This window comes from Episyrphus balteatus, chromosome 2, assembly GCF_945859705.1.
Source record: "Episyrphus balteatus chromosome 2, idEpiBalt1.1, whole genome shotgun sequence".
Classification (NCBI taxonomy): domain Eukaryota; kingdom Metazoa; phylum Arthropoda; class Insecta; order Diptera; family Syrphidae; genus Episyrphus; species Episyrphus balteatus.
The window spans coordinates 106,778,622-106,805,100 of record NC_079135.1 but is presented as its reverse complement, the minus strand read 5'-3'; the positions used below and the strand labels follow the sequence as shown (position 1 = coordinate 106,805,100).

Sequence of the window (26,479 nt, the reverse complement as noted above, 5' to 3'; positions counted from 1 at the left end):
TTTAATTATAAATTTTATTGTTTTCAGTAGATAAAAAATTAAAATTTCAATAATCTTATGACTAATTATTGACTTTTCTCCCTAATAAGCTCTTTCGAAACAGTAGGTAGTGTATTTTGTTTTACTACTTTTTTTTTAGTAAAAGATTTTGTTTATTTTATTTCATTTAAATTTAATTACTCATTGTTCATTTTGTGTTTTTTTTTATTTTCAGCAATTGACCATTTCTAAAGAAAAAACAACAACAATTAAATAAAACAACTCAATTTTCTACTGAATCCCCCTTAAGGCATCTGCAATGTATAAGCAATGTTCGACATAACAAGTAAAATCGCAAAACTAATTGACAACGGATGATTGATATTAATCACAATAATCTCGTACAAAAATATATAAATCACTTAAAAAATACTCAATTAATTAAATTTAAGACAAAAATAAAAACAAATTATTGTTAATTTATATTTATTAATATTTCTTATTAATTTATTAAATACAAAAAAAAAAATAAACAAAAAATAATTCCATTAAATATAAATTAAAAAAAAAATAAATTTATATAAACTAAAATAATTAACTTAATGCAACAAGCAAAATGGATGCGAATAAATTGTCATTTTTGTATATTTCCTCGTTAATTTGTTGTTGTTGTTGTTGGAGTGTTTTTGCTGAACAGAAATTGTATGGTGAGTAATATTTAAATTTTTCAAAAAACTTGTCTATGATTCAACATAATTTATTTAACATTTTTTTTTAACCAAAAAAACAATAAAAATACAAAAAAAATTACTAATTTGGCATCCGATTTCGAATTTTTCTAACATGAAACTGTCTTGAAACTGCGAATTTAGACCTAATTGATATTCAGTCGGTGTGGTGTAAATTTTGGTCATAATACCATTTTTTTGTGAATGAAAACAGTTTAATGAATAAAAATTTATGTAAATTAGATTTTTTATTTGTATTTTTTTTTTTGTTATTTTGCGAGATCGGATTTCATTGATTTCTAAAGATGTAGGAAGCTTGGAATTATCAAGATGACAACAACTGCCCACTAACAAAATCATTCTGAGTCAAAATGTTTTGGGTGCAAAATTAGCGCAACAGTCTGCGGTTTCAAATTTGCGTTTGGTCTTATTTTATTTGTTTTCTTTTTTATATGTTTTTTTTTAACTTGAATTTAAATGTTAAAATAATTTTTATTGCACCTGGATTAGAACCAAAAGTGGTTTTATTTTGTTGTTTAAGACCTTGAGCTTAAACGCTTATAAACCTTAATCGTCTTGACTCTTGGAATTGGGGTTTGGCATTTTGGCACATGAGATTTTTTTGTTAAGTTGATGTTGTTGTCATTTATTTTTTTGTTAATTTAATATTCTTATATAGATCTTAATTAGAATCGATCAGAAAAGTTTAATGACTTCATTAAAATTTTGATTAATAGTTAAACTTGTATGGGATAGGAGTTTAAGTTGATTTTTAATTTAAAAACAAAAAAAAACATTTCATTTTAGGAAAACACTCTAATGAACTGATCTCTGGAAGGTTAGTTACACCGAGAAAGGTTAATCGAAATGGCGAACATGTGTCGCACAATTTGACACATCATCATGATAGAATGAACCCAGAAGACTTACACTTTCACATAGATTTAGATAATGAAACTCTTCACTTGGAACTTGAGTGAGTCTAGTTTTTTTTAGTTTTTAGATTGTTATCGGTTTTGTATTTTTTTTTAATTGGCTGTTAATTATGTTTTTTTTTCTATATATTTATTTTAGACCTCATACTTATTTTATGGCACCAGGTTTAATTATAGAACGACACCGCAGAGACCTCCGATTTCGTAAGAAACCACATAAAAATACAAATTGCCATTATCATGGGAAAATTCGTGGGCATTCCGGATCAAAAGTGGCATTGTCCGCATGTGATGGATTGGTAAGTTGAATATTTATTTTTTTTTATTCTTTAGAGTTTATAGTTCAAGGATTTTTTTGTATTGATTATTCTGGTTGATGAGTTGTGTTTTTTTTTTTAAAGATGTGTACATATGATTGAAAAATAATACAGAGAAAATGAGTCTTAAGTAAACTTAAATGAGTCGTCCCTGTTGTTAATGTCAGTACAGGGACATCTGATCTTATGGCTCCCTTTGGTGTAGATGAGAAGTTTGAACTATCCAAAAATGTTCCTTAAATCCAAAAACATTAAATATCTGTTTAATAACCTTTGATAAATTTGCAATTTGTAGTTGTAGGTTTTGGTTTTTTAATAGAATTGTGAACTTATGTCCCACTTTTTACAAAACAAAATATGGACTTTTCTTTTAATTGAATAGGACATACAATTATGTAATTATGTTCCGATGAGATGGAATGCCCTCAGAATCTTCTCATCAATACGCTACTTTTGAGACCTCTGACGATAAAATAGACTTTTACATAGTGATAGGGAATACCAAAAGTTGTGTTTTAAACTGTAGGTAAACTCTGAAAATAAATTCTATTAATGAGTCTATTTAATCGTAATAGGTCTCAAAAGTTACACATATTGATGAGAAGATTCTGAGGGATGTACTTACTTTTTAATTTGTAGACATAAAACTTTTGGGATTTTACCAGCGATTTTATAAATACCCTATTTTTACCCTAAAGAGACTGCTATAAATCTTGAAAAGTTATATTTAAATTTAAAAGTAAAACCAAATTAAGAAGGTACTCGTTAATATGCAACTCTTTTGATAAAATAGAAGCAAAAACTAAAATCTTCATAAAGTGACGTGACATTTTAATTCTATTTTTGATCTGATGCCTTTAAAAAAAAATTGTCCGTAGTGACATTTTCGTACAATGAAATATTTGAAGCCGTTGTTTCGTGTTGTTTTTTATTTGCGATATAGGTACTATATATCAAGTTATGCATTCGTACAAAAAAAAAGTTGAGATAACATTTTTCCATAACATTACGATGGTAGAGAATGCCAAAAGAGTGGGTCCCGGAAGTCCGTCTGTCCGTCTGTCTGTCAGTCTGTCAGTCTGTCAGTCTGTCAGTCTGTCAGTCTGTCAGTCTGTCAGTCTGTCAGTCTGTCAGTCTGTCAGTCTGTCAGTCTGTCAGTCTGTCAGTCTGTCAGTCTGTCAGTCTGTCAGTCTGTCAGTCTGTCAGTCTGTCAGTCTGTCAGTCTGTCAGTCTGTCAGTCTGTCAGTCTGTCAGTCTGTCAGTCTGTCAGTCTGTCAGTCTGTCAGTCTGTCAGTCTGTCAGTCTGTCAGTCTGTCAGTCTGTCAGTCTGTCAGTCTGTCAGTCTGTCAGTCTGTCAGTCTGTCAGTCTGTCAGTCTGTCAGTCTGTCAGTCTGTCAGTCTGTCAGTCTGTCTGTATAAGGAGCTACAGCCTGAACGGATGGAGCGATTGTCTTCAAACTTGGTATGTAGCATTTTTTTGAGGCTCTCCAGAGGGGTTTTTGGAATTAATTTTTTTGGTCTAAAAATAACGGTACCTGTTATACAAAAATTTCGGAAAAGTTTAATTTCACGAAAACGGCTCCAACGATTTTGTTAACAAAATTTAAATGTTAGTTTTTAAACGAGGTCTATCTTTTGAAGAAAAAAAAATTTTTTGAAAATCATTATTAACGGTACCCGCCATAGGACCGCTTTTTTCAAATCTGATTTTCTGCAAAACTGCTTATTGTATTTCAACGTATTTTTATACAAAAGTATTTATATACTTTAAATATAAGCCAAAAATAAAATTTTGAAAAAAATAATTTTTGGATTTTTAAAAAAATTTTGAAAATTTTTTTTTGAAAAATCAAATTTCGAAAACGGGACATTGAATTTTTTTTTTTAGATGTTGATTAGTGATTTCTACAAAATGGCATACCAGTTTTATTTTAAAACTTTTTTTTTTCAAAAAAGTATTTATAAAAAATTAGTTTTTTAAAAAACGGCTCTAACGATTTTGAAATTTTGTTTTTTCTAAAAATGCACCTTAATATATCAAATAAAACTGCGTACTTGTTTTGTGGGGCGATTTGATTTCAGATATTGTTTTATTTTTTTGAAAAATGAATTTTATTTGAATTTTTAATGCAAAATTGTGATCAAAATTATTTGTTTGTATTTTTAAATGCAAAAGGTTCTATAAAAGTTGTAAGCGTCTTGCATGCAAATTTGTTAACAATTTAATAAAAAATAATAAAAGCGTAACCATCCGAGCAAAATACTTATTAAAACATGCAAAAATAAAATGTAGTTAAATTAAAGCAAAAAGTATAAGCAAGCAAATTAAATAAAAAGAAACATTAAACTTGTCCATTCGGATACTTAATTCAGAGTGTGACTTAAACATAAAACATAATATCATTTTCTTAAAATAAGAGAAAAGCTTTCACAAGAACGTTATAACAGTAAGATCACAAAAATGATTTGCATAGAAACAGGTTAAAAATCATTCGATTTCTTGAGAAAGAGTTTTTCATTAAGCTCTTTTATATTTTACAGTTTGTATACATTTCGAAAGAAACATACAAATTATAAAAAGCTTTTCTTGCTCTCAATAAAAATAATAAAGTGGAATATGAACATGAAACATTATATCGTAGATAAGCGTTGCCGTACGTTATTATTATTAATGTCGTTTATAAAATAAAATATTATATTGCATGTGAGAGATGAAGTCTCTTACAAAGTGTTATTAATAAATGCAAAAATTACTTGTCATATTTTAAAATTTGTATTAACCAATAATATATTTCAATATAAAAAGTTACACATACGCCACAGTGACCCGCAGTTATAATTTAAATTTTAAATATGGGATGCTAAGATTTCGGAGCCATTAAGTATTGCAAGCGAAATGGTTAAAGTATATTTTTTTACCCAGTAATCCGTGCAGAAAACAAATCATAAAACAAAATATCGGAAGTTGGCGGAATTTTTGTTTTCTTGCCTAATAGGAAAAAATACTGCTAAAATTATGTAGTCCTAAGTTGTTAGGTAAAGGTACCAAGGGCTGTTATATTACTTTTTTGTAAGTTTTTATTTTTCAGCTTTCTTGAATAACACTTACTTTTATATTTAAAGACGAAACTCTTCAAAATAAAAAAAAAAAAGACAAAGGAAATCCACCTTATAAAACAAAAAAACCTTTAAAAAAAATAGCACAAAAAGAAGTCGATCCGGCAAGCACTTAATTTTTACTTACATTAAAAGTAACAATGTAATCGAAAACTGTTTAACCTGTCCAAGAATAAATGGAGACCATTTGGTGACTCCACCTTTGGTCCGGTTGACTCAAGAATCATTAAAGGCGCATTTTGATAACCGGAAATGGATTTCTCTTATTATATACCGTGCATTCTTTTTTTTTATACATACATAGCTGCAACTACTTTGGATCTTGAAAAAAACAGTAGGTATAGGGTAGAGTTGCCAGTAGCCGGCCCCTTAAGGATTCTGTTTCATAAAATAAAGCACAGAAACGTCAAATATCAACTTTTTCGAATAATTCTTGAAATAAAATGTACTTTTTATAATAATTTTTCAGTATGTTTAAAAAAAATAGTTAATAATAGTTCCCAAAAATATTTTATTTAAGTTTTTGTATAAAAAAGTCCGATTCTCCTAAATCCGGCCTTTGTTTCCTATTTTCGGCCATCTAGTGTCCCATTTCCGGCCACTGACTTTATAAGGTCAAGCTTAAATAAATTGAATGTTTTTTATTTAAATTTTTGTGTTTTAAGAATTTAGAAACAATTTTGATTGTTAATAAGTTATAACATCAAATGATTTAAAAATGTATTTATTTTTGCCCATTTTTTAAACTTTTATCAATAAAAGGGGGCCGAATACAGGAAACTCTTGAATTTCAAAGCTTTTTTTGTGTTCTATCTCCGGCCCCCCTTAAAATTACCAAAATTCACATCTTTTTCCTATTTAAAACCTATTTTTTTTTTGAAGAATAATATACATTAATAAGAAAAACAACATTTCAAAGCATTAGCTCTGAAATTGTTTCCACAAAACACTAATTACGATAGTAGCTTTCGGCAGTAAAATTTAAAAAAACCATACCCGATTGGATCACTTCACAAAAACTTATTTTTTTCTAAGAAAACTGAATAACAAGAAAAATAAGAATATTGTAATTTTAGGAGAGACATTTAAAAGAACAGAATAAGAGCAAAAATTTGGAATAAATCCTACGAAATCACTAGTTATAAGGATTTTTCTGAAAGGTGGCCGGCTACTGGAGAGGGCCGGAATTAGGCAACTCTACCCTATATCTATCTGCCTTTAATAAATGTAGTTTTACAAAATCTATAGGTAATAAATTTCTTAAATTTCTTTAACAAAAAACTTGACAGCCAATCAAAAGACAATTATAAAAAAAATTAGATAATAACCACACACCCTGAAAATTTCAAATCTGAATAAAAAAAAAATAAATTTGAAAAATTATAAATTCCAAGTTCTTTTAAAGTGCTTACATCACAATAAAGAAAAAATAAAAAAGAATAAATTATATCCACCATTTAACTTATAATTTAATTTGAGCCTAATCTTTAATGATCCCAAACAAACAATTACTTATATTCAGCAGATAGCAATTCCAAACACTAGAAACCAATAAATCATTTGCAAACTCGCATTGATATTTTATTTCAACGATTGCCTACCATGCATGTAATTTACAATTTCTTACCACACAATCCCATATATCACACAACCAGCTAGCACCAACCGCCACCACCACCACGCCCACAATTATTATAAGCCAGGGCGCCTATAAGACCCCTTTTACACCCAAGTAAGGTAATACACCGCCACTTTATAGGAACAAATAGATAGATATAATATTCAACAGAAGCATAATGCAATTATTATCCGTTGACGGTTTTACGCGCGACTCGCCTCATAAACACGATTTCCAATAAATTGTGTCAGCGCACAGCACAGCGGCGGCGGCGGTGCGGTGGTGGTGAGCTATTGAATCGTGAAATTACTATTCAGTATTCACAACGGTGGCCCCTCCTGCCAGCAGCAGCAGCTTTAGCTCTAGCGCACAGCCTACCTGTCACATTCAATCATAATTAATTAATTACATGATATAGCCTTTGCCAGCTCGGCTCGGGTTCAGATTCAACAATTGAACGCAGCGCCAGCTTTGCCACACTGCCTCCCGTCGGCGATACCGTCGTCGTCGCCACATTGCCACCAACCGTGTGATCCAGAGCAAAAGCAATAATTGTATTGGATTCAAATCATTGGTGTTTTATGTCATTACCATAGGGTCGTGGCTTAGAAAATAAATCTATTCGTTGTCATTTTGTCTGTTCTGACTCATGGCACTGGGGCGGGCGGGAGACTGTACCGGTAGAGCGTTCTCTGATAGCTGGTAATTACAAGCTAATCGACCGAAGCAATAATTGCCATCCGATCGTCGTCGTCGTTTTTCTTGGTACAAATCGGATTGCACGATTTACCCGATCGACTATAATACGATCGATGACGCTGCAGCCGCCAACCGACACAATATGGACAGAAGGTTTAACCCTGCCATATAGATACAATGTAGTTATTTAGATAGGGTAAAGTCGGGTGATATGGCACCACGGGTGATATGGCACCCTTTCAATATCTCCCACTTAATGACTTCTTTTCAAAGCAAAAAGAGCAATTAAGAATTCAGTCTAAAGTAAGCTTTCAGTGGATGCATTCGGATCCGCAGTAACCATTGCCACTTAAATTTAAAAAATGGACAAACAAAAAAGTGAGTTCAATTTGAGCGAAAAGTTTTTTTGTGCAAAATTGTTGTACGTGTGGTTCCAAAAGTATTTGACGCCGAGGGTTCATTGTAACACAAAAAGAACAGTAACGGTTATATTCTTGTGTTTGCTCATTGCCATAACTAAGCAAACTAGATTATTCGTGTCATTTGAAAAAAAAAAAAAAAAACAGAAGTGTAGTCAAATGGGGGATATGGCACCCAAAAACATCGGGATATATGGCACCGGTGCCATTTACCCCGCATCTACTTTTAAACCTATTTATTTTTCAACTGACAATTGTATATACAAAAAACTTCAGCAAACCAGGCAACGTGGACTAAAACCCAGATCACAGCAGCGGTTGGATCTGCTGAATGTCAAAAAAAAGCAGGACCTAAGCATTTTGCGATTCCCTTGACACTTCAATACATTAAAAAGGCTTCTTAAATGACCAGAACCTGAAATTCTGCCAAATAGCTTGCAGATTGGCTGAAAAGTGCGGAATAAGGCAGTAATCATGATGTCACTTTTGGTCTCATGATTCGTGTACGTCTTTCAACAACACATGCAACAAGTGTCACAAAAAAATATCAAAAAGAAATAGGGTGCCATATCACCCTCGATTAGGTGCCATATCACCCTCCATTTTTTCAATCATGTTTTTTTTAATGTTTTTTATTTTTGCAAAAAATAACAAGAAATTATTTTTGAATTACACTTATGTACCTATTTTGTATTTAAGAAATAGTTTTAAAATAAATCCGCTTTTGTTGGAAACAGATATCTTCTTTATTTCTCAAGTAATAACGAAAAACGAAAATGGGTGCCATATCCCCCGACTTTACCCTATTTAGATTCCAGATAATACACAAGCCGCCGCAGCGCCGCTGTGCCGCCGCCACTATACAGTCTCTCTGCTGATGGGGCTTGTCTTTCCGTTCCGTTTGAAAAATCGAATTTGATTTATGTGCGCGTAGGTGTGGCAAGCAATTCCGCAAATAAGGAAAAGAAGAATGAAAAACAATTCAAAGGAAATTTAAAAAAATAAAACAGATTATTGTTAACATCGAGTTATCAAAAAAAAAAAAAAAAAAAAAAAACAAGTCACGAGGATAAATTCAATTAGGGTTACCATCTTACAATATTAGTCACGTTCTCCTTTTGGAGATGGTAGAATATTCATGAGAAGATAATTAGCAGATCGAGTACTATAATTAACTTAACTATAATCTTTTGCTCAAATATATTTAGAATGTGTAGTTGATAGTACTAGATTTTTCGACTCGTGAGAGATGATCAACTCACAAGTAGTTTACAATCTTTAAAAGGAAACTTATATTGAAAAGACAGACCATCGAAACATTGATCTGAAAACGTCATCGTAATAAGTGACATCTATTACTTTCTTTGCGTCCAGGGAGCTAAAATTTGACATTAAGTGATGAATTCATAGGCGGTGTTCATATTCCTTCGGCTTATTTTGACGTCTCTATCTTGCTTTCTCACTCGCACTCCATGATGAGAATGAGATAGCCAAGAAAGACATATTTTTATCATCAAGAAGTAAGAAACCAACACAAAGACATCTAAATGAATCGGACGACCGATGCCATGTTAACACCGTCTTACAGGAACTTATTGGTCGGATTTGATTTTCCATTACGTTTAGTGACATTTAGTTACGTTATTTTCTTGCTGGTATTAAAGCAGAAGCAATGAGAAAATGTTGAGAAATGGTAACCCTAGATGCAGCTGAAATAAACTCATAAATCTCTTTAACTCAGCGCATGAAAAAAAGAGCAATAACAATACTAAAGTGCACCGTCAGCCAGGCGACCGCCCGCTGAGATATAGGTGAAGCCTGAAACCCTGAAAGTCAATAAGGTGTTGGAGATGACAATGACAAGGTGAGGAATTTGTAAGAAAAAAATAATAAAACACTTTGTATCTTCAAAACAACAAGATCAAAAGATTATAACAATAAAAAGGTTAACATTTATTAAATTGCTTTTAGATAAAAAATAATGTTTTACATTAATTTAATATAATCTATTGCGATCGATTTAACAATTGATAAGCATTAGTTGCAGCATTTGTATAAGAGAACTTAGATATGATTTGATTTATTGCGTGCGAGGTGAAAAAAAAAGATGTATGACATTTGTAAATTGCTCAGCCATGAAGCATGTTTTAATGTGCTTTGTCAAAATGTCACTCAGTTTAATTAATGATTTGTATATTCATGTAACAAGTTGAAGGAGCAAAATGTAATTAAAACAGACACACAGTTGAACATTAATCTAATGGTACACTTGTTAGTTGAGACAATTTACAAGAATTCATTAAGGCCCATTTGCTGAAACGAAACTTAAATATTTATGTGAAACATAAACCCTTAAGTTCTACACAGCCGTTTGCACGAACTTCAAATTGAGTCATAAATTCCTCTAAGTTTAACATAACTTAGGGGGAAGAAATAGTAGAACATAAGTAGTTAATGTTGTACTTAAGCATATTTATTTGGCAAAAAAGGGAGAATTCAGCTCAAAAAACTATGCCATGGTTCAAAAATGGAAAAAAAATTAAATATAGTAATATCAGTTAACTTACTTTTATAAATAGTACCTAACCATCTGCAAATGCAAAAATTCAATGAACAAAATTTTAAGGGAATATTATAACCCTTTTTTTGTTTTATTCTCAATTCTAATTTTGACGCCCACATACATTCACAAAACACATACACATTCGCTAAAATTAATCTATTTACTAAATTTAACACCAATTTTGTAAGACTTTCACTAATTTCACCATTTTCTATTAATTTAAAGGCATTTTTCACAATATTTTTGATAAACTTTTTCAAAAAACAAATAAAACTAATTGACGTTTTTATCGTTTTAACAAATTTGTTTGAAGTTCTCAGCGATTTCTCGCATGAAAGTAATGTCGTTTTCGATTGGTTTCACTCAAGGATTAACTCATTCTGAAATCCAATGAAACAGTTTGAATTGCCTCCACTCAATTTTGAAATTTTATATCTGTATTGGTAAATAAATAATCAAATACAATTTTTTTTCTTTTCTCCTGTAAAATTTCAAATGTCAAATATGTATAAATTAATTTTTTTTTCTTTCAAACGAAATATTATAAAATAATTTTCAAAAACGGTAATATTAAACAAATTAATGGGATAGTTGGTCTGCAAAATATTTTAAATAAGTATATAATGCGTTTATTTGTTTGAAAATAAATAAAAAAACTAATTTCAGAAAAAAATTTCTAAAATTTTGAATTAAAAACAAAAAAAAAACTGATTGAGTGATTGTGTTGACTTTTAAATATCCATGTGTTAGTGCTTCTTAAGTGGATTCTGAATTTGAATCGAGAAGAGAATTTCTCTCCTGAGAAGCGTTCTAGCTGTCATTTTCGTGCGAATAAAACACTTTCAGAAGACTTCTGAACGCTTCCGGACGTCCAATCGAAAACACCATAAATCATTGCTAGGTTGAAAATAAATATTTTTTAACAATTTAGAAGAGCAAATGGGCCTAAGCAGGGGCGTACACTTCCTTGGGGCAGGCGGGGCGGCGCCCCGGGGCCCCCGACCGACCCCAGGGCCCCCACTAGAGACAATGCAGAGAAGGAAACTGTTAGCATAAATTGAGTATTTGAATCACTTCGGATACAAGGGACACAAATTATGTCATTTGGTAAATCAATATATTATATTGATTTAAAAAAAAGGTTACCCCAGGGGCCCCAACAAAATAAACTGCTTTTTTAAAAGAAAAATTATAATTTTATCTTAAGGCCCCAAAAAATATTACTTGAAAAATCTTTGCAACCACAAATAATAAAAAAAAGCAAAAAAAGTTTTGTTCATGGCATACCAAATATTACTTCAAGTCAATACATTGAGGCCCCAAAAAGGCAAACAACTTTAGGCCAGAGGCCCCAAAAGCCTTTACTTCAGGGCGTCAACAAAAAAAATTAAATTAAAAAAAAATTGTTTTGTTGAATTAAATTACATTTGTTGATGGATTACTAAATATTACTTTAGGAGCCACAAAAAATATGACTTCGGGGCTCTAAAAATTTTATATGAAGAGTCCCAAAAAATTATTTTTCAGGAACCCTGTTAGTTGATAGGCAATCAAATATTAATTTGGGGGCTAAGGAGCATAAAAATATTCATCAAATTTTCTGATGGATGAAAATTATTTGAGGAGGATCCTCAAAGCTATTACTTCAGTGGTTCAAAACAATCAAATGGAAAATTAAATATCAATTCAACATAAATACATCAGGGCCTAAAACAAAACATTACGTTATTGGTGGCATTCCGAATATTTCTTCAGAACAGATGCCCCAACACCTATTAATTCTTGGCTCCAAAAAAATTATATTACTTAATCTTGAGGCCCCAAAAATAATTTTTCAGGGACCCCCAAAGAAATAAACTATGTTTGATGATTGAAAATCAAAGGTGTACATTTTCAGTTTTCACTATCAATTCTAAGCTAAAAAAAATTTATTTTAGGGGCCTCTATAAATATTTAATTTTTGGGGGCAATAAAATTAATTTTTCAGGGCCCCAAAATAAAAAAATTATGTCTGCTGATGGAAATGGTTACTCTACTGACATATTTTCTATAAAATGGCATTCAAAAGTCATTTTCGAAAAAAGGTGGAGTTACGCGGTTTCCTTTTGAGACCGACGATATGTATTTATTACTTCAGAACAGAGACCCCAAGAACTATCAATTCTAAGCTTCAAAATTTTTTATTTTATGCGCCTCTAAATATTTAATTTTGGGGGCCCCAACATTAATTTTAAGTAAGTATAGCAAAGTGCATATTAAAACATTAAAATAAACCTATAAAAATAAATAAGCCATACAAAAAAAATGTATGGTGTAAACGTACTTTTTTTTGTATCTAAGGTTCACCCAAATATCAAAGGGGCCCCAAAATTTAGTCTTGCCCCGGGGCCACGGCGACTCAACGTACGCCACTGGGCCTAAGAGCTGTTTGCTAAATCGAAACTTAAGGATTTAAGTTATACATAAAGCCTTATGTGACGGTTTACGCAGAGGAAAAAGTAGGGAATAAGATTTTATGTTCTACTTAAATATTTAAGTTTTGTTTCAGCAAATGAGTCTTACAAGCGTTGCAAGACAAAAAAAAAAAAAATCGTTGCAAGACAGAAACAAAGAAGAAAGAAAGAAATTGAAGCTGAGATGAAAATATTCCGGATGACAGCAGAAGTAAAATCGCGAATAGAAACATGCCTTAAAACTCCTTTAAAACAAATCAAACGACGCCTTTATTTAGTTGGCAATAGACATGGAAAATTCAAAAACGGGACGCCGAACCTTTGGATTTTGTAAATTTTTATATCATCTGTAAAAAATAGTTTTTCACTCTTACGTTTACGTTACGGTACTTCTTTAATAGCATAAAATAAAAAAGAGTTCCTGGGTGCCTGCCCTGCGGAACACAATTAGGCAGTGAAAGATTTTTATTTTGAAAGAAGTTTTCAAGTAATTTTTCTAAGGTTTGATTCTATTATTACGAGAAAACTCTTTAGTTTACCATGGATGGCATAAGCTTGAATATTTGGATATTTTCTACACAAAGCGTTATAAAAGTGTGAATTAAAATTTCCAATTTCACTGGGAACTGGAATAATTTCGATTTCAGCATTACAGAAAAGTATTTAAAGTTTGCAGGAGTCCCAGTTTAGAGGAAGTCAAAGAAGCATCGATGGACTCGTTTTCTTATAAAATTGTGGTGTTAGGCTAGGAGAATGTCATATAGAAAAATTGGAGAGTTTTTAACAAAATTGAAGGGTTTTTTGATAGTTTCATTTTTTGATTGCACGGATAGTAATTTCTTTTACCTTTGTATAAAGGGCCAAATTCTTTAAATAATAGGGTAGAAAAAACTATGAGCCATTATTTTAAAGGGAAAAAAAATCATTGAACTACCTTTCAATATAATTTAATTTGTATATAGGTAAATAAAAAAAGGTATCTTAAGATTAATTTCTCTGTAAGACATAAAAAGTCACATTGACACCTTCTTGATCTACCACTGATTTGAAAAAAAAACGTCAGAAATCGATACATACTTACAAATGATTGATGTGTATTTTTAAAAAAATTTCTTCAAGATTTGTTTCTCTTTCAATTTTAATATTAAATTGTCTACTTGCTACTACTTTAACCATATTAAATTGTGGTTAATGTCATTTACCTTCTTCCATCAATAAAATATTTCTCATAGCACTTTTTTGTTTTCCCTTTTATTTTTTCCACAGGTAGGCCACATTAAAACAAAAAATAGTGAATACTTTATTGAGCCATCCAAGCATCATGAACAACATCCCAAAAATGGCCATCCACACGTTGTATTCCACCGATCTTCCGTCAAAGAGAAGGTAAAATATAAAAATTATTATTAACATGGCGTCATTCGACCACAAAAAAACTATACAACAACAACAAAAAACTCTCTTTTTTCTTTATAATTCCTTCCATCACAACAGAAAAAGAAAAACCGCAACAAAGCCAACAACAAGAAAAAACATCACATCAGCAATTGTGGCACCAAAGAGCCCCGCAGACGTACCGAAACCCGGATCGAATGGCAATCGCAGGGCAAAGTAACAATTTGTAAACAGAATCTGATTAAAATGTAAATTTTTCATGAAAAATTATTCCGCTTTTCTCTTCTCTTTTTTTTTTATTTTTATTGTTATCCGTCCGTCCGTTTTGTTCCTTTGTTTTCTTCATAACTTTTTTAACCAACAACAACAAAAAAAAAACAGGTCATTGTTCAAGGTGGTAGAAAAGTACGACATCGTCAGCGCCATGCCAAATCCCATCATGCCCGAGCTCAACAACAGCATGATCAATACCAGCCAGCAGCGCCAACAACTACGACGGAAGATAGTAATCCTCCACGACTGATGCAACGCCATCACACGAAAGACCGTTTGCATCGCAAGAAACGTTCAATTAGCAGCCCACGTCATGTGGAAACGTTGATTGTGGCCGATTCGACAATGGTGGCGTTTCATGACGACGTCGAGACCTACCTTTTGACCATAATGAATATGGTCTCATCGCTATATAAAGATCCAACCATTGGCAATTTCATTGAGGTGATTGTTGTGAAGATCTTGCTGATCGACGAGGATGAGGCACATCCGGATTTGAATGTAACCGAAAGTGCTCAAAAGAATTTGAATACATTTTGCGCGTAAGTGGGCGTAAGAGCGCACGTCCGTCGTGCGTCGCAATTGCCAACTTTCTTTGAAGGATAATTTTTTGTTTGTGATTTCTCCCAACAGATGGCAGCACAAATTAAATCTTGAAAATGACGAGGATGGTCCGTATCATCACGATGTTGCCGTTTTAATAACTCGAAAAAATATTTGCGGAAATAATTGCATGTATGTAATTTTCTGTTCTTCTTTTTCATTTTGTTTGGCCATACACGCTTCCTGAGGGAACACAGTTTAACATAAATTCATTTTAACAACATGTCGTTTTTTTTGTTATTTTTGTTTTTTTGTAGGACGCTGGGCGTCGCCAATGTGGGTGGAATGTGCAAGCCAACGCAATCGTGTAGCGTCAACGAGGATAATGGGATTGTGCTGTCGCATACGATTGCCCATGAATTGGGCCACAAGTAAGTATATTTGTATATGCCTACTGCACAGACTCTTTTCCGTTTTGGTAATAAGAAAATGTCTGCATTTTGAAAAAAAAAAACTTAACTTTAATCTGGGCTTTGAAGCGTGTTGTGTGTGTGTTTTGGTGTCGTCCGGATGTTATAAGCCATTGCCATTTGCGTAGGAAGCGTTTTATTGGGGAGAAAATATTATGTAGGTGCGTGCGTAAAAGCAAGCTTAAAATTGGAATATGTGTGTGCATAAAATTTGTCTGAAAATGTTTTTGGCCCCAAATGGTCTTTTGAATGGAGTAGGCCACAAAGTAGTTTGGTTTTTTTTTTTGTCATATAACTGTGCGTAAAAAGCGGAAATGCATTATAGATAGCAACAAACATTATTTGAATTTGAATTCAAATTAGAATTACATTAGAATTTTTATGCATTTATTGAGGTCCAACATTTCTGTTGAGAAAAAGGTGTGTAGTTTTCTTCAAATTTCGCATTTCATGCTTGGCGATTACTTTGTGTTTTTTGCAAGTTTTGAATGATTTTTTCAGTAGACGAAGCAACTCGTTTTGATAAGCGACTTTGAGACTTTACATTAAAGTACTAGGATCGTCCTGCAAACGCAACGTTTGGTGGATAATCAGGCTACCTTAAAATCCCATCAATCAGTCTATTTGAATTCCATTAGAACCCTATAAATTGTCGACTGTCTGTAATGCAGATGGCAAAACAGTTTGAATTTAATGTTCCTCTGATGCTGAAAGCCGTGGAATTTTAAAGCGGATAAAATAGCAAGAATAGGAACAGAAATACGTCTCCGGCCCGACAACGCAAACTTACTTAATCGAAAATGCTTGTTTTGAAAATTATAAGCTGATAACAGAATAATGTTATGAGTATTTAATTTTAAGATTTAGGTATATGAAAAAAAAAGGTTTTTTTCATTTCAAATCATTTTCTTCATGGAACACCAACTCATTATAAAACACTGCAACAATTTTGGTTAGGGTGTTATTTCCTGGGCTTTTATTTCACAGAGTCTCTGAACAGATCTGAAATTTACTCCGTGATTTCAAACCTTTGTGCAAAAGTTGTATTGATGATGGAAGAGAAAATAGTTTCATATCTTTTTTGTTCATGCCCTGTTCTTTGTTACAGATACCTACATAAGTTACTTAAAGGTAACGCACCTTACATGAAATAAAAAGTTTTCCAATACTATGTCTCCCAAAAACTTCTTAATACTACATCTTGACCCTCATTTCCAATCTAAATCAATCAGTTTTTATCTACAACACCAACATTTCAGCACCTTTTTTTTACAAAATCTAGTTTTAATGTGGTATTTATGCAAAAGTGTTTAAGTTACCGAAAAACACAATTTTGGAATTTTTTAAAAAATATTTTAAAGTTTTTTTTTTTGAAAATAGTACCATGAATTTTTTTTCGTACCAAAAAGACAATTTTTCACTTAAATACAGTCCCTTAAATATCACTAAAAACTATTCGAATTTTGTACGTGACTTACGTTTTGTCTCTGCAAAACAATCGACCTCGAATTCATTTCCTTTAATTTAAAACGCGAAATTCCATTAATAACACGGTGTTACAAAAATGAGGTTTTAAAATATACGCGGGCGGAGACCTATCAGGTTTTGTAGAGCTAGTCGCACTGAATACGAAACGGTATTTAAAAATCCCCTAACACCCCCAAAATCTGGAGTTACGGGCAAAAAACGGTTTTTTGGACCTTCGCCCATTGAAAAAATTCTAGCTTCGACAATTTTTTACCCATTTTCGATTTTTTTACAGTTTCTGATAGAAGATAAATATACCTTTTTAACAATGTATAAAACATGTAACTCGGTTAAACCACTTAGAATTTATAAGATGTCAAAGTTCAAAAATTCAATTTTTTTTGTCATTTGCCCAACTTCGGCATCAATTTAAAGTATATGTTTTCAAAACAACATGCTATTTAAAAAATATATTCTAAAACTATATCTATTTCCCAATTGATCGAAGTATTTTTTATGAAAATCACTTCAATATTGGCTTAGAAAAAAAAAATTTTCGATTTCAACCCAGATACAGAAATTCGAACTTTTAGGTATAGAACAAAAATGTTGTTTCGGCACGTAGTAGGATAAGTTGGGCGCCAGGATTTGATGAAGGGTTTTTGTAGAGGAGCTGAATACAAACATTTTTTTTCTTTGGGAGGGGGGTCTATCTCCCCCCGTTTAGGTGGGAGGGGCATTTTTCTAAAAAAAATTATCAAAATAAAAAAAAATTATTAAAAAACAACGGCAACACTTACAGTAATAAATGATACCATTTCCAAAAGGCAAAATTGTGCATTTGATTCTAATTTTTAAATCAATATAATATTACCAATAGTTTTTGAAATAATCGATTTCAAAGTTAAAAATAGGGGAACAAATTTTTTTTAAAACTCATTTTATACTATTTTTGTCCAGACTGCGAATTTTAGTAAATAAATTACTTAGACAGAAAACTGCCTCAATTGATTCCTTATCGAACCGTGAAAACTATATGTTTCTATGTCTTCTAGTTTTTGGGAAAATTGAAAAATTATTTTATCAGATTTTTCTTTTTTCAAAATATTTTTTGTTTTTATTTTTTTTTATTTTTCAATTTTCTCAAAAACTAGAAGACATAGAAACATATAGTTTTCACTGTTCGATAAGGAATTAATTGAGGCAATTTTCTGTCTAAGTAACTTATTTACTAAAATTCACAGTCTGGACAAAAATAGTATAAAATGAGTTTTAAAAAAAATTTGTTCCCCTATTTTTAACTTTGAAATCGATTATTTCAAAAACTATTGGTAATATTATATTGATTTAAAAATTAGAATCAAATGCACAATTTTGCCTTTTGGAAATGGTATCATTTATTACTGTAAGTGTTGCCGTTGTTTTTTAATAATTTTTTTTTATTTTGATAATTTTTTTTAGAAAAATGCCCCTCCCACCTAAACGGGGGGAGATAGACCCCCCTCCCAAAGAAAAAAAATGTTTGTATTCAGCTCCTCTACAAAAACCCTTCATCAAATCCTGGCGCCCAACTTATCCTACTACGTGCCGAAACAACATTTTTGTTCTATACCTAAAAGTTCGAATTTCTGTATCTGGGTTGAAATCGAAAATTTTTTTTTTCTAAGCCAATATTGAAGTGATTTTCATAAAAAATACTTCGATCAATTGGAAAATAGATATAGTTTTAGAATATATTTTTTAAATAGCATGTTGTTTTGAAAACATATACTTTAAATTGATGCCGAAGTTGGGCAAATGACAAAAAAAATTGAATTTTTGAACTTTGACATCTTATAAATTCTAAGTGGTTTAACCGAGTTACATGTTTTATACATTGTTAAAAAGGTATATTTATCTTCTATCAGAAACTGTAAAAAAATCGAAAATGGGTAAAAAATTGTCGAAGCTAGAATTTTTTCAATGGGCGAAGGTCCAAAAAACCGTTTTTTGCCCGTAACTCCAGATTTTGGGGGTGTTAGGGGATTTTTAAATACCGTTTCGTATTCAGTGCGACTAGCTCTACAAAACCTGATAGGTCTCCGCCCGCGTATTTTTTGAGTGTTACACCGTGTAATATTTTTTAAAACATAAGAAACTTAAGTTCTGTTAATTTGTAAGAAAAGCTTTCTTTCTTTTATAAACAGTGGGTTTTTTGCATTAAATCTTTTTAAGACTAGCTAAGCAACGAGAGCACGAGTCTACTAAAATAATGTAAAATTTATAACATGATTATTTTATCATCTATGAATTCACTTCAAAGAGTTAAAGATTAAGGGGAAATTGTCATCTCTTTTCCGTTTTGGTAGTAAGAAAATGTCTGCATTTTGAAAAAACTTAACTTTAATCTGGGCTTTGAAGCGTGTTGTGTGTGTTTGTTTTGGTGTCGTCCGGATGTTATAAGCCATTGCCATTTGCGAAGGTAGCGTTTTTTGGGGGATAAAATATTATATAGGAGTGTCATTTTGTAAAATGGGTCACTGTGGCGTATGCGTACTTTTTTTTTTCTTATATGGACAAATTTAAACAGTACAATTTTTTTTTTAGCTGGCAAATAATTCGTGCCAATATATGATGGAATATGATGATATTCTGATCCTTAAGATCATTTAAAAACGATATTAATAAATTAATTAAATAAAAAAAATACAAGTTGTTAAAAACAGCCAATAAAAAATCGATATTACTGTGGTAGTTTTCGAAGGTTTGATTAATTCGTTGATGTAAACAATCATTTCATTATAGTATAAATATTTTAAAAGAAATACTTTTTGTTGCAAAAATACAAATTATTGTTTCAAAATAGTAAGACATGTAATCTAGTATTTTCTACATGGAAACAAATCATCATTTACAACAAAGTAATGTCATCTCCTAGGCCCAAAAAAGTCATTATAAATGAATCTCTTAAAAAAAAAAAACTAAAAAGAAACCGGCTTATGGCTATTTCAAGTTTGCTATTAAGTCTCGCTTCCAACGTCCACTATATCTCTCATTCATTCAATCTTCCGTAATATAAAATTTTCATTCATAAAAACCACTTCCAAGTCCACCATACAAAAAAAATGGAGGTCCATTCATGCTTCACAATTCCTCTAATGCAAACATCTCTTTCTATCTTATATGCTATGCTATATGAGAGAGTATTTATCAATCCATTGAAGGTTGTGGTGTGTATAGTAAACTACGTTTTGCGAACGAGACGCGCCCACACGCTTGCTATCCCACACTATTATTTTTCCATTTCCTCCAGCAGAGTTCAGTGTGGATGTTTATTTAGATTTTGTTTTTTTGTATATTAAACATGCTGTGCCACCGCCACTGCATACCGCCGCTAGCTGCCGCATCCCCACCGCCCATACAAAACTATGGACAAAAAGTTTGACACACCACCAGTAGTAGTGGTACGGTGGTACGGTGACGGATGGCGGTAACCGCGCGTAGAATATAGTGCGCGGCACGACACGCTAACGTAAAGGCATGAGGCCTAGCATCTCGTCTTATCGCATCGCCGCGCCGCCGCGCGCAAGTGGTTGGTTGTAGCAAAGCCATATACGCGCAAGCGTGCCTGTCAGTCTGGTTTGATTGATACGAAAATGAAGAGAAGAAAAATAAAAAAAAAACAACAACATCAACAGCTTAATCGGTCGTTGTTGAATAATTTATTGCTAATTTATATCTCGGGAACTGGGATTATACTCGAATACCTACAATAGATTGATGCTTACAATAATTGTCGCCAGTGTTGCCACAACAATATAGTAAAAAAAAGATTTATTTGAATGAAGGAAACAAATAAACAAGACCCAGTTTAAAATGTACTCTGCCAAGACGTGTCAAAAAAATCCGAATCATTTAAAACATCAAATTTTAGTTTGAGAAACCAATCCTCTTTTGGTAATACGGCAACTCTAAAAAAAAATTATTAAAGAAAACTTCTTGAATCTTCTGATAAAATGTTTGAAAATGAAAATTGTTTAACTCAACTTTTTACCTTATAGAATTATCGTGGCAACCCTGTCAAATCGTTCATCTGAAGTCTTCAGAGTTGCCACTGATGCAGAAAAAAATATATTGTTTATATGTACTCCGTACTCTATCAAGACATGTCAAAAAAAGCCCAGTCATTTAAAATGTCAAATTTTATTTTAACAAACCTACACTTTTTTGGTAATACGGCAACTCTAAAGCAAAAAGAAAAATAACAGTTCAATCTTCTTCAGTTGGCGGTTAACAGAAATCTAGAAAAATTTGAAAATATTTTAAATTCTTAACATAATTTTAACGTCAAAAATCGTCTTATAGACTTATCATGGCAACCCTATTAAATTGTTGATCTGAAGCTTCATCAGCAATTTATACATTTAAATTGTTTAAAATACACAAACAAAAATATATAATCAGAGACCCTTAGCGGCAACAAAGAAAAACTATTGTGGGATGAATAAAGAGATATTTTTAAAGCTTAAAGTTAAAGCTGGGTAAAGATAAAACCCTCTTTGCAACTTGAGCCCAAGCACAGTGCTGACAAATTGCGCCAATTATTGAAAATTGATTTATTCCAGCTAATCCTCGGATTCGTGTTTCGATTGTTCCGCTGTGATTAAACTCGGTAGCAGCTGTTACCGTGTATATATTTCTATTTATTTATGATTAAGAGGTTTTGACATTTTGAAAAAAAAAACACAATAACACTTAAATGGGATTGGGACTCTGACAAAGTAAAGGTAACATTAAAGTGCATTCGCTCTCAACAGCATCCGCATATATTTTTTTGTGGTTTTAACTTTTTCATATTTTATAGGTGTAACAATTGGAGTGCATTATGGCTTATCTATTTGAATTTTTTTCTATTATTTTGGTTTGTTTGCTTACATTTTTTGCTTGTTTCTTTACAGTTTTGGCATGTTTCATGATACAATGAAAATAGGCTGTCATGGACGTAGTGGACCAATTGTTCATATTATGACACCAATATTTGACTCAGATAGATTACAAGTATCCTGGTCGAATTGCAGCCGGAAGTACATTACACATTTTCTTGAGTGAGTATGAGTATAACAAAAGACAATAAAAAGTTATCTTATATGTTTGTGGTAGGTACTTTGTTTAAGGTGTTGATTTATAGAAAATTGAAACTTAGACCTTATTAATAATTGTATTATGACTTTTTTCCGTTATAGTTGTTTGCTATCTATAAGTGACGCAGGTATAAATAAAAAAAAAACAAACAATGCTTTTTGTTTGGTTTGACAGATGACATTTAAGATATTAGACATTCTATGGAAGCTTAAGTCTCTGAGCAAGTTTTTTTGTGCTGAGTAAATAATGAGATAATTTGGAGTTACAAAGAACTTTTAAGTTAAGAAAAGCAATTGTAGATTAAAAACAGTGTGCTTTTTTTTAAGCAGGGACAAAGGATTCATAAAGTTCTTAAAAATATTGTTTGTGAACGATTGTTTTTTTTTTTATAGGTTGAGTTATGTGTGAGAAAAGCGATAACTTTTCATACAGAAATCGTATTCACTTCATTTTAATGTCATTAAATTAAGCATCAAAAAATACCTTAAAATCATGTGTCATATAATTATATTCCAGAAATAGTTTTTTCCATTATTTTTGACCGAAAAAACACCCCTCCACACAATTTTTTTATAGACTTTTTTGATCCTTGGTTCTTATAATAAATGCAAACTTTTTGCCAAGCTTCATGAGTGTAACAATTTTTTTTAATGCCTATTTTAATTGTATACCTACTAAGTATCGAATGCCAATTCGGAAAACATTAAACAAAAAAAAGAAATACGAAATTTTCAATTTTATTTTTATATTTGACCAACATTTTCAAAACACATTCAAATTATTGCTTTTAAATTTTGTTAATTGATCACTTCGATTGTGTAGATAGACCAATTTAAAATTCTTGAAAAAAAAAAATGTTTAGTATTAAAGCAAGCGAATCAATCGATTAGACATTGAAGTCAGAACGAATTCAAATACAGTAAACTCAGTAGTAAGAAACAAATATAAAAAACTTAAAAAATAAAATCGACTTACTCCACCACCGTTATAACCAAAAAATGATAATTACCAAGTCTTTGTTAAAATCTAATACCAGGATTCTGCTGGGAAACGGCTTAACACAAAACGATACACTATTATTCCTTTCTTCGTGACCTTTGTTAAATAACTTAACTTAAGTAAGGAACAAAGTGAACAAGAACCTGCACGGTCATGTTTTACACAAATACTTCAAAATTATCTTCGATGTGTATCTATTTCCCCTTTTGATAAATATTTGAATAAAATATTAACTGATACGAAAAAATTTTTGAGAAGACATCCAGAAATTTATATTGTTCCGGCTGACAAGGGTAATGTAACTGTGGCTATCTTAAAAACAGATTATTTTAATAAAATGAATACAATGATGGCTGATGGGAATACTTATTCTATTTTAAGGAATGACCCAACAAACAAAATTCAAAGTCATAATAACAAAATTGTTAAAGACTTATTTATACAAAAATTTATAAATGAATCAGAGAAAAAATGTATGACGACTTATGTTGCCAATTGTCCAAAAATTTATGGTCTGCCTAAAATACATAAACCAAATGTACCTCTAAGGCCAATCTGTTCTTCTTTAAAAGTTCCATGTTATGAGTTATCCAAATATATGGTTAAAATTTTAAAAAATGTAACTATTAACTCTAAATACAATGTTAAAAACGCTTCATCGTTTACATCAACAGTTTCACCAGTTATTTTAGAACAAGATAATATTCTTGTTTCATTTGATGTTGTATCATTGTTCACTAACATTCCTATTCCATTAGCACTAGATTTGGTTGAGAAAAGTTGGGATATTATTAAAGACCATACCAGAATTCCAAAATTAAAATTCTTAGAAATATTACGATTTTGTGTAATAGATAATAATTATTTAGAATTTGATAAAATATTTTATCAACAAAAACAAGGAGTTCCGATGGGCAGTCCTGCATCTCCAATTTTGGCAGATATTGTAATGGAAGCTCTATTGGATAACGTCTTTGATAATATTCCTTATAAACCTAAAATTATTACAAAATATGTGGATGACATTTTTGTTATACTTAAATCTAGTCATGTCAATTCAATTCTAGATGCATTGAATGGTTTTCATCCAAAAATTCAGTTTACAGTTGAATATGAAAATAATGGAAAACTTCCATACCTTGACGTACTCGTTATAAGGAAAAATAAACATTTGATATTTGATTGGTATAAGAAAGCAACATCATCAGGTCGACTTATTAATTATAATTCCCAACAGCCAAAACAGATTATTGTTAATACAGCCAAAAATTTTATTAGCAGAGTATTAGATATTAGTGACATTGCCTTTCGTCGGAATAACATTAGTAGAATCATGGATACTCTGCTTTCAAATTCTTTTCCCATAGGTATAATAAAAACATTATTGAACCAATATTTTAACCCATTAGTTCAACCAAATTTAGTGAATAATAGAACGCAGTTTTCTTACAGAAGTTGTTTGTACATTCCTAATCTTTCGAATCGAATTTTAGATGCTCCTATTAGAAACAAAGATAGTGTTCGTTTAGCTTTTAAGTCAGTAAATGTTTTAAGAAATTCACTTTTTTCGAATTTAAAAAGTGAACTTTCAAAAAATGATAAATCAAATATAGTTTATAAAATAAAATGTTTAGGTGATGGAGCAAACAATTGTCCATTAGTTTATGTAGGTACTTCCATGCAGAAGCTCAAAAATCGCATAGCTGGTCATAGATCGGATATTAACAACGGACATTCACAAAAAACTGCTCTAGCTTTACATTGTGTAGATGAGGGACATAGGCCAGATTATAACAATGTAGATATTTTACAAACAGAGAAGCATTTTAATAAAAGAATGGTTTTAGAAATGCTACATATTTTAGATACAGACAATACTGTAAATAGGCAGGGCCGTCTTTAACTATCCTGGGGCCCTTGGGCACACAAGAATTTGGGGCCCTTTTGGTAAGTAAAATAAGTACAATGGTTGGCTTAAAGGCAATGGTTATGGTTAAAAAGGGGTGCCAATATATCGTTTCATATAAAGTAAAGGGGGTGCCAATAATACGTGCATCGAGACATCAATCGTTGCCACTACCAATAATTGTACCCTGTATCCGTTAAGTTTCAGTTTGAAGAATTGGAAAAAAGAGCTCAAACGGATTGATAGATTTGCTAAAAAACTCGGTACAGACGATTTCTACGTAATTTTCAAGAGCCGTTTTTTTTATTTTTTGCCTTTTTATTTTAATGTCTCTTTTTCAACGGATATCTACAATATAAAGTTTTCGAGATATTGCAATTTTCTCAAAAACGGATAACGATTTTGCTTTGAAAAAAAAAATATGTTTTGCTGCAAATAAGGCCGCACTTTTGAAAGAAGAAAAATATTTTTTGGACCGTTATTAACGGTACCTACTTGCCATAGAACCGATTTCTTAATGAAAACGACACAACCGATTTTAATGAAAATTTTTACATAAAAAGGTTTATACTGACATTAAAACTAAGAAAACTAAAAAAAAAATTATTTTGGATATTTTTTTTTTGTGCCGGGGATGACAGCAACATGTCGCGACAGTGCCAGCACACAAAAAAAAAAGTTGTATGTACTAAGAACCAGACCTATCTTTCTATATGTGTTTGGACCCGCTGAATCCGAATTTCAAGTCCGTTTTTCCCGGTCACCCTCCAGTTTTGAGAAAAATGCAACAATGACCCCAAAAAAGGTAAAAAACTTCCTTTTTTTGAGTTTGTTGCATTTTACTCAAAACTGGAGGGTGACAGGGCCAAACAGACTTGAAATTCCAATTCAGCGGGTCCTAAAACATATAGAAAGATAGGTCTGGTTCCTGGTACATAACAATTTTTTTTGTGTGCCGGTGTTATTTTTGGATTTAAAAAATATTTTTTTTTTTTTGAAAAACAATTTTTTTAAAAGTTATTTAATGAATTTTATGTGTCAATCTTTAAATACGAGAGCAATTCAAATTAAAACCATTGTACTATGGCGTTTTCCATTGAACCAAAACATTGATGTACCGTCGACGAGTCGGCAATAGTTTTTTCTCAAACGTTTTCCAACGGAAAAAGTATTGATGTTTTTTGCCGACGAATTGATTCTTTTTCGTCTTTTAATACGAATTACTCATATTTTTACACTGATTTTAACACGCACTTCAAATTTGACAGTTTTGCAAACTTCAAACGAAATTATTATTTAACCCTTTCGGACCCAGCGTTACTCTCATGTAACATTTTTTTAAAAATTCGTACAAAATATTAAATTAAACAATTTTTTAGGTAACGATGGCTTAATTGAAAGATAATAATGCCTAGTTACTGGATTATTACAAAAAGTTAGTCAAATATCATACCTTTAATTTTTTTTTTATCGAGAA

At 31.4% G+C, this 26,479-nt stretch overlaps 1 protein-coding gene across 1 annotated transcript in view; it reads left to right on the top strand.

Annotated features, from left to right (window-relative positions):
• Positions 1-505: 505 nt before the first annotated feature.
• Positions 506-26,479, top strand: part of LOC129911659 (A disintegrin and metalloproteinase with thrombospondin motifs 12) — a 40,136-nt gene continuing 14,162 nt past the window's right edge. The window contains exons 1-9 of the mRNA XM_055989522.1: positions 506-686; positions 1,515-1,683; positions 1,782-1,941; positions 14,095-14,214; positions 14,323-14,439; positions 14,605-15,038; positions 15,130-15,231; positions 15,357-15,470; positions 21,914-22,060. Coding sequence (XP_055845497.1) covers positions 596-686; positions 1,515-1,683; positions 1,782-1,941; positions 14,095-14,214; positions 14,323-14,439; positions 14,605-15,038; positions 15,130-15,231; positions 15,357-15,470; positions 21,914-22,060 — 1,454 coding nt within the window. The 5' untranslated portion in view covers positions 506-595. The remainder of the gene's footprint in view (positions 687-1,514; positions 1,684-1,781; positions 1,942-14,094; positions 14,215-14,322; positions 14,440-14,604; positions 15,039-15,129; positions 15,232-15,356; positions 15,471-21,913; positions 22,061-26,479) is intronic.